Source organism: Populus trichocarpa, chromosome 10, assembly GCF_000002775.5.
Source record: "Populus trichocarpa isolate Nisqually-1 chromosome 10, P.trichocarpa_v4.1, whole genome shotgun sequence".
Classification (NCBI taxonomy): domain Eukaryota; kingdom Viridiplantae; phylum Streptophyta; class Magnoliopsida; order Malpighiales; family Salicaceae; genus Populus; species Populus trichocarpa.
In genome coordinates, this window is record NC_037294.2 from 6,259,911 (window position 1) to 6,269,828 (window position 9,918).

Sequence of the window (9,918 nt, forward strand, 5' to 3'; positions counted from 1 at the left end):
ACGATCCTTACTTACATTAAATCGAAGACTAAGGTTGTTCGTTTTCACATAGATCAGCACTTAAAACAGGTAGCAAACCAAGCAGTCTACTACTACTGCACAAACCACTAGTTACTAGGAAAAATCGTCAAGTGCTCATACTTAGTGTATTCCTCAGTGCCCTTCATTAAAAACGAGAAAATGTAATTTCCAACAAAATTAGGCACGTTGACCTCATGCAATAATTCTTTCTAAACAAATAACTGGAACGATCATAACCTCAAGAAAACTACAATCTCCCTACCTGAGATTTAATTAGCTCCATAACGATCGAGAAAAAAAAGAAGTTCCACATAGTTTTCACTCTCAGTTTGAGAACATTAGATCTCTATGAAGCAGGAGAATAAGAGAAAGCAACCCCCAAAATAAAATCAAATATTGAAACAAGGGAGGTAAGATCTTGGCATGTCCCAACTGACACAACATAGACATAGATAAGCAGAATTGTTGTCTTACTATTGAATGAAATGTATATATAAACTGGTCCATCAGTTCGACAAGCTTTACAAGCTCGAAGACTAGCTAATATGTCGGAGGATACTCCACATAAAAGTTGATATAAAGAAGAGGATGATACCAGTAATAGTTGCATACTTGAGACCTAGGTTCACCAACAAGTTTACCAGGAGGCCAGCCAACACAACACCGCAGAAATTTGCCGATACAGCTGACCAGAAAGGCATATCAAGAATCGAAGCTATGATGGCTCCAGTCCATGCTCCTGTTCCAGGGAAAGGAACAGCCACGAAAAGCATTAGGCCAAGCCATTGAAACTCTTTCACAGGACCAGATTTCTCTTTGGCATTCTCAAATAGCATGTCAAGGAACCGAGATGCTGGCTGGTTCCTTCCAGCAAGGAAAGAAGCAAATGGCTTCAAGTAAAGTATGATGAAAGGCACAGGAACCATGTTCCTGCAAATAAAGCCGCAAATGACATTAATTATCTGGACTTGATTTCTTTTTTTCTGAAAGAGATTGTGCTTTTGACGAACACTAATGTATGACAACATAATTAATCGCCTATAAATAAATTACGAATTTCATCAGCCAAACTTAACAAAAAGAAATACAAAAGAATCAAAATGATCAAAATAAATTAATTATTCATGAAACTCAATTAATGTGGCTCTAATTATACTTCGAACAGCATTATTTTTTCAAATGGGTTTAAGGTGAGTGTAGAAAGAAAAGAAACACATTTTTTTTTACTTTTAAATACCTCTATCTATCAGCATCCATGATGATGGCAAAAAAAACAACTAACCCAACAACAGATAAGATAGTGAGCATTATAGGCTTGAGTTGCATCCAATAACCAACAGGAATAGCCCCACGGAGCTCAAGCACGGGAAGTGTAGCAAGAGCGAAGACCACAGCTTCATCAGGCCAGCCAAGTCTACGAAACGCAGTAGCAATCTTTAGACCAAAGCCGGAGGCTTTGATGGAATCGACAGCTGCATTAGCATCGCCAGAAGCTGCAAACCAAACAAGAGAAAGAGACGCCCAAAATGCGACCCAAAAGAGAAATTTGGCAGGCTTTGGCTCAAAGGACGGCAAAATCTCCTTGTCTTGGGTTGTATCGAAAAACCCATTTGAAGAAGCTCTAGTTGAAGTAGATGATGAAAGAAAACGAAGACCGTCCAAACGATGAAATGCTAAGAATGATGGCTTTGACTTGAGAACAGGTTGTTTCTTGTGAGCAACAATGGAGAGCTTTGTCGTCACTTGGCCAGATATGATTTTGAAACGATTTTCTCCAAAAGATATTGAAGACAGTGATAATAGTGACGCAGAAGCTGCCATTGAACAGAACAGAGCAGAGGGAGAGTTTCTGCAAATGTTTGGGATTTTTAATTTTTGTCTTGCTGAAAATTAAGGAAAAGGGGTTAATAAATAACTGGCAAGGTTTCGTCAGGACTTTGAGTAGGGTTACTGTCATGTAAGATAAAAAAACAAATACAATGTACATAGAAATATGTTTAATTAAAAAAAATAGATAGAAATATAAAAATAAATTAGTTTTTTTTATATAATTTTAAAGTTAATTTTTATATTTTTAAAATAAAAATTCTTAAAATAATATTTATTTTTTTATATTTCTAAAATATCACTGTAAAAAAATTTTAATTTCAAAATTATTTAACATTTTAACTAATACATATAAATATAAAAATGATTATTATCATAGTTTTAAAATTTAAATTGATTGTTGATCTGGAGTAATGCTCGGGTCATGGGTTGACCTGAGTTAACCTAAGAATAAAAGTAGTTATTATCATGGTTTTAAAATTTAATTCGAAGATCAATCCAGGCAAGACTCGGGTTATAAGTAGGGTTAACCATTGATGCAGGTCAACATAAGAATAAAGTGGTTATTATTATAGTTTAAAACCTGACTAGAGAGGTCAACCTAAGCTAAGACCCTGGTCACATGTCAAGAGGGTCAACTCGAGTTGACCCGGGCTAATAAAAAATAAAATTAATTATTATCATAATTCTTGATTCGAGGATCAACCTGGAACAAGACCTAGGTCACGTATCAGGAAGGTCAACTCAAGTTGACCCAGGTCAATATAAGGATAAGAGTTGTTATTGTCATAGTTATAAAACTCCACTTGGAGTTAACCATGACAAAGCCCAAGTCACGTGTTAGGGAGGTCAACATGGATTAATCCAAGTCAACGTATGGATAAAAATAATTATTATTATAATTTCAAAAACCCGACTCGGGGGTCAACCCGAAACGAGGTTCGGGTAACAGGTTGGAAGGGTCAACTGAACTGACTCAATTTTTTAAAAAATTATCAAAGCAACCTTGTTTTGACTAAAAAAAATTTCAAAAAAAATCAATAAGTTTTTCACTCATGTTTTATCCCGGGTTGACCTGGGTTTTTGATCAAGTAAGGTCAAGTCAATCCTTCTTTTATTTTTTTCTTAAACTCAAATCAGTTCAGGTTTCAGGTCAACTCGTCAAGTCATTCATGATTTTATAACTAAGGTTATTATAATACTATTAATTTTAACACTCAAAAAAAAAAAAATATATATATATATATATATAAGTTTGGCAACTATGTAAATTAAAAGTAAAGTAGATTTTTTCATATTTTATTCTATTTTTTACATCACTACCAAATATAATTTTATCTTCATCTTTTTTGTCTTGTTTCTTTTATCTTTGTTTTTTTTTTTTTTATCTGAAGACAGTAACTAAATATTATCTTAGAAATGGATAAAGAAAAAAAATTATTTAATTATGAGTGATGTCTTTGAATTAACTTATACCTCAATTAAAAAAAAAATTTAATAATTTAAAAAATAAACCTTCTACATCAACACGACATGATTAAAGTGTTTCAATAAAAACAAATAGAATTCAATAAATCAATAAATGAAATATATCATCTTAATTAATAACTACATCATTTTTTTAGGATTAAAATGAGATTGTTCAGTGTTTAGTGACGATAGACTTAACAAAATTTTTATTTTTATAAATGGAATACAATTTAAAGATGTATGATTTATTTTTTCATTATAGTTGTCGTACGTAGATGAGTGACGTCAAGGGTTAAGGAGTGGCTATCTAATTGTTTGGTTCAGGATCACTAGAAAACTCGAGTGTATTGGTCTTATCAGAAATTCTAGTGTAAGAGTTTGGTTATAGCTAGGGAAGGTATTTGCACTCCTAACACGATTTATCTAAGGTAAGCTGCATTGTGTGGTCTTCATATGGTTTAAAAGTTTTGATGGGTTTCTAACCGATGATCAGTCTATGGCTTAGGATAAAAAATTTCTCTTACAAATAAATCTAATATTTTGAATTTATTATGGGCTCGTATGCCTAGATAAATTCTTATAAAAATGATCCATGTAGGTGCCCTCACATGGCTCATCTATCTTGAAAGGCGAAAAGGTTTTCCACGATTTGTATATTGTAATGAAAAATACTCACAATTAAAATTGGTGAATATTCTAAATAATTCTGAGAATTTTCTGACCAACTTCTGGTATTTAAATACTAGTCTGCTTGTAAGTTCAACATTTATACCAGAATGTTGACCATCAATTCACATGAAAAAATTTTAAGGGGTTATTAAAATCTTGATCAAGTTCTCATTGATTTAATAAACTAATTATTAAATCCAAAAATGCATACCAAGATATTTTTGTATATAAAAAGAAAATGTTAAAACTCACCATATATAATTTTTTAAATATAATTTATTATTATTATTATTATTTTGAAAGACTTGGTCGTATGTAAAAAAAAAAAAAACACATTTATATGTTTTTGAAATGAGAAGATTTTTTTTGAATTTTTTACTTTTTTTGAATTTTGGTGGAAAACAAGTATTTTAATACTATACCCACATCTTACAATATATAAATATACGATCCTGATATTAAATGAAAGTGTTGGAAAAAGGTGTGAATAAATAATTTTAAATTGGTCTTAAAATTTTATGGAATTTATTTGGGATCTATTTGGCAAAACCTATTTTTATTATATAAAAAAAAAAAACAAAGCAGTAAAAATAAGTCTAAGGGTGTGTTTGACAAACAACCCCTTAGGCTAAAAACTCTTTCACAAAAATATTAGCAAACCAAATAGGCCTTTACCAAGTAACCCGACCGGGTCTACCCCGAAAACATCAATTCAACCTTGGGTTGAACCATAAATCAAGGTTCAACACAAAACTAAGCCAAAATAGAGTTTTAAATCAAAATAAAATCAAAACTAAAAAAACACGAAAATCATAAAAATTTCTTACGAAAACATATTAAACGTCAAGAAAACAAAGAACACGAAGAACATTTAAATTCAAACTCAGCAACATAAACATCAAACCAGACCAGATTTCAAGCAATAAAAAGTATGGTTTTGTTCACAATCAAGCATAGATAAAGAATCAAGGGTTAATTTGCTTCGATTATCATTAAATCGGCACAATTTCGTCAAAAAAGGGTTTCAGTCTGAAACCAAAACCCTAAGATTAAAACACTTAAAAGCATATTATTAATGCATGAAGACCCTAGATTATTATCTAATGATGCCATACGATTGTGAAGATGCAAAGAAATGAAATAAAATAGGTCAAAAACTTGTAGCTAAGGCAATGTTCTTGGGAAGAACATGAAGAACACCAACCCAGATTTTGCCCAAAAATGCATTAGCCTACTGCCAAACCTAGAAATGCGTACCAAGCCTCGAAACTGAATCTTTTTTTAATCACACAAACCACATTGTCATAATCATATACATTTGAATCAAAACAAACAACAAAAAATAACAAATCATGGAAAACAAGCATGAAATCCTATTTTCCAAAACTAGCAAGTAAAAACAACAAGCTTATCCATGCAATTTGCATTCAAAAATGATTTTTAAAACATATTTTGGTCATAACCAAAGCCTTATAAATCCAGGATTAATAACATGGCTTATCAATGCATTAACAAAATTAAGAAAACAAAAACACTATTTTATCAAAAACTAACTTAACTAGAAGGCTTTTATTACATAAAAAAGAATCAAACACATCCTAAATGCTTTAGAGAACAACATCAAACCATAGAATCAAAAACTAGAATAAAAAAAAAACACTTCCCTACTTTTTAAACATTCCAAACACATTTTCATACATGTAAACATAAACACAAACCAAATGACAATCAAAATCAAATTAAGCAGACCACATGGACTCCACTTTTAGGTTAAGAAATGTACCTTCAAAACCCTAGAACAGCTACTGCCCTTCTTTGTTTTTCTTTGTAAAGTTTTGTTTCTGCAAACTTGTTCCTTTTTCAAAGATGAAGAAACCCTTATGCTAGGCTCATAAATATGGGTATTTTCTTAGTATTTCTCTTCTTTTCTTCTTCTTATCCGTCCCCTCATTTTAGCTTGAATTTCTAATGGTATTTATAAGTTTTTTCTAGGGTTTTTGATGGATTTCATCAAAGATTGATCAAAGTTGAGCCTTTTGATCAAAATGAGAGAGTTTTGGACAAAATTTTACAGTCGAAACCTATGTCCTTTAATGGTTTTTGCAATTGTGGTTTTGGCCTAGGTGGTTTTCCTTTGCTTGGAGATAAAAGCATGCATTCTCCACCATTTGATTTTGGTGGAACGATTCATACCCCTTGATAAGAACCTTCTGGGAGCAATTCTAACGTCATCATCGTTGAAGACCACCTGAAGGTGGTAAAAGAGGCGCATATCTTTTGTTTTGATTCAAACTTATTCAATTCAGAGGTTTGTAGCTCCACATTCACTCGCTTGAAGGTGTCAACTCATTCAGCCCAAAATTTAAAAATTGAGTAACAGTTAATTAGGGCAAGATGTTGGGGACTTCCATGAAAGAATTGGGATGTAAACGTCTAATTTCATGGAAACGAGGTTGTAAAGGGGATGTTCCTCTTCCATTTGCAAAAAAAGAACGCATGTCATTTGGTGGTCTAGAACACCACAACAAGCTCTTGGAAGCTGCCAACCTGATCATCGTGAGCTGTCAAAGAAGAAGATGAACAGAGGTTGAACGACGTATCATCTGGGTTAAACTCCTAAAAATTAGGGTTTTTAATTTGGGATCTGACAGATTTCATTTTAGTCATTGTTCTTCCAATTGCTTTTAATTGCACATTTAATTGTCTTTCAAACTTTTAATTTCATGCAATTTAACCCTTGTCAAACTCAATCATCAACCCCGGAGTTTAGCGTCATTTCATCTTGGTCCTTCATTTCTTATTTGCATTTGACCCTTAATTGACCATCAAACTTTCAAGTTTCTTCAATTTAGACCCTGCTTTAGTCAATTTCAGCTTTTAAAGTCTCGAGCCTTTTACGATTTGGTCATTGGTTTTGATTTCTTTAATCAAACTCCTAATTGACTATCAAACTGTAGATTTTTTACAATTAAGCCCCTGATTTGACCAATTAAACTTCCCATCAATTTCAGTCTCCCAAACTTTAATTTCTTTCAGTTAAAGTCAAATTGACTCCATAAAATTGATTTTTCTTGTAATCAAATCCTCAATAAAATTAATTAAGCCTTTCAAAATCCTCATTGTGTCCTCACTCAAATTTAAATTGACATTAGTTGATGTGCCGTGAATGATTCAAAAATCGGCAACAATGAATCTGACGAAAATGGATGAAGGATGGGTCTGGTTGTGTTGTCTTTCTTTTGGTGTTTAGGCTGGATTATAGTGATTTCAAGGTAAATAAGATGGAGGATAGACTAGAATGATACTTTGATAAGTCGATCTGGACGCCACAAAGATCAATCTAGGATTTCGATGCCACACTCTTTGTGATTGAAGAGTGATAAGTCAGGTAGGGTTCTTCACAAAAATCAATTTGGAAGAACAACTCTTAATTCTGTGAATTAAGTTTCAAATCTTGGCCAAAAGTCCTTTATTACATATTCTGATACTATATTTATAATTGGAACATCCCTCCAAAGTTAGGAAAAATTCAACATGGCAGAAGTCAAGCCCAAAAAACAGACTTTGACAAACTAACCTAGACAAATTAACTAGCACACGTTTTTTGACCTTTCTAACATAAACAGACCAAATTTAAAACAACCATATCTTCTTACACAAAAGTCCAATGCAATCATGGTTGGACAATCTAGAAAGAACACGTTCTGAACTTGAAATCCACCTAGATTAGTCTTGTTTTCACATGCAATGGATGACTTCAAATTCGGGTTCAAATTCATTTGTTGTTCTGACCATAAACATCATCAATTCCTTCACTTATTTGCATATCAACCCCAAATTTAAGTAGCCCAGCATCAATAGAACCATTAAGGGCTTTTCCCATCTTCAAGTTCCAATTGTAGGCAAATAAACATCCTTGAACCAAATTCAAACTGATTGCTAATTTTTAACTCCGACGCAGCTTCAATCATTCCAATTTGACTCGTCAAGGCCCTTTGTAGTTGTTTCGTTCTCGCTCTTGTCATTGGACCATCTGAATCCTCTTGCATATTAGTTTTAGCTTTACAAGATGGATTATAATTCACATGATGCACATCATCAGCCCCGGGTTGAAAATGATTTGTCCTCAAATCAGAATCGTCATCGTCATCCAAGTATGGAGTCAAGTCTTTCACATTAAAAGTAGCTGATACGTTGTAATCACCAGGAAGATCTACCTTATACGCATTGTCATTCACCTTCTCTATAATCCGAAATGGACCATCAGCTCTTGGCATCAACTTGGACTTACGTTTGCTTGGGAATCTGCCCTTGCTAATATGAATCCAAACAAGATCTCCAGGTTCAAACCTAACCATTTTCCGCCCCTTGTTAGCCTGTTTAGCATACTTTATCGTTTTCTCCTCAATATGTAATCGAACCTGCTCATGTAGTTTCTTCATCAATTCTGCCTTTCTAATTCCATCCATAGATGTCCTCTCATCAATTGGAATATGAACAAGATCAATAGGAACACAAGGATTAAAGCCATACACAACCTCAAATGGTGAAAATTTTGTAGCCCCATGCACACTACGATTATATGTAAACTCCACAATAGGCAAACAAGTATCCCAACTCTTCAAATTCTTATGTATAACAGCTCGTAACAAAGAAGATAAAGTTCGGTTTACTACCTCAGTTTGTCCATCAGTTTGTGGATGACATGCCGTACTGAAAAGTAACTTCGTTCCAAGCTTCCTCCAAAGAGTCTTCCAAAAGTGGCTTAAAAACTTTGTATCACGATCAAAGACAATGCTTTTAGGAACTCCATGCAAACGAACAATCTCTTGAAAGAACAAATCAGCAACATGTACTGCATCATCAGTTTTGTTGCAAGGAATGAAATGAGACATTTTGGAGAATCGATCAACCACGACCATTATTGAATCCTTTCCACGCTGTGTTCTTGGTAACCCAAGTACAAAGTCCATGCTAGCATCCATCCATGGTTGCTCTGGAATAGGCAATGGCATATACAGTCCATATGTATTCTCTTTACCCTTAGCTTTCTTGCAAATAGCACATCTCTCAATCACCTTGTGCACATCCCATAACATGTTAGGCCAAAAGAAATGTTCTTTCAGCAGCTCATAAGTCTTCTTCTCCCCAAAATGACCACTAAGACCACCATCATGAGCCTCTCGCACAAGCAACTCCCGTAACGATCCTGAAGGAATATACATTCTGCCCATTTTGAACAAGTAACCTTCATGCATAAAGAGCCCATCACAAGCTCCCTTTGCACATTCGGCAACCACATTAGCAAAGTAGGAATCATTAGCATATTGTTCCTTCACTTGTTCAAAACCCATCAGCTTTGCATTCAACATAGAGATCAGTGCAAACCTCCTAGAAAGAGCATCAGCAACCATATTAACTTGTCCTTTCTTGTACTTTATGACATAAGGAAATGACTCCATAAACTCCACCCATTTAGCATGTCTGCGATTCAGCTTGCTTTGCCTCTTAAGATACTTCAAGGATTCATGATCAGTATGTATAACAAATTCTTTAGGCAACAAGTAGTGCTGCCATACCTCTAGAGCCCAAATCAAAGCATAGAACTCTTTGTCATAAATAGAGTAGTTCAAACGTGCTCCATTTAACTTTTCACTGAAGAATGCAATCGGCCTCTTTTCTTGCAGCAAGACAGCCCCAATTCCAACTCCGGAAGCATCACACTCTATTTCGAATGTTTTAGCAAAGTCTGGAAGTGCTAAAACTGGAGCAGCACACAACTTTTCCTTAATTAGCTCAAAAGCTTTATGCGCATCTTCACTCCATCTAAAGTCGTTCCTTTTTTTCAAGCATTCTGTCATAGGAGCAACAATAGAGCTGAAGTCTTTCACAAATCGCCTGTAGAAAGAAGCTAAACCATGGAAACTCCTC

General features: G+C 33.9%; 1 protein-coding gene across 1 annotated transcript; it reads right to left on the reverse strand.

Annotated features, from left to right (window-relative positions):
• Positions 1 to 383: 383 nt before the first annotated feature.
• LOC18102346 (uncharacterized) lies at positions 384 to 1,939 on the reverse strand. The gene is made up of 2 exons (XM_006378100.3): positions 1,304 to 1,939; positions 384 to 951 (listed from the first exon to the last, which is right to left on the reverse strand). The coding sequence occupies exons 1-2, from the start codon at positions 1,840 to 1,842 to the stop codon at positions 558 to 560; spliced, it is 933 nt and encodes a 310-aa protein (XP_006378162.1). The 5' UTR covers positions 1,843 to 1,939; the 3' UTR covers positions 384 to 557.
• Between the last annotated feature and the right edge of the window lie 7,979 nt (positions 1,940 to 9,918).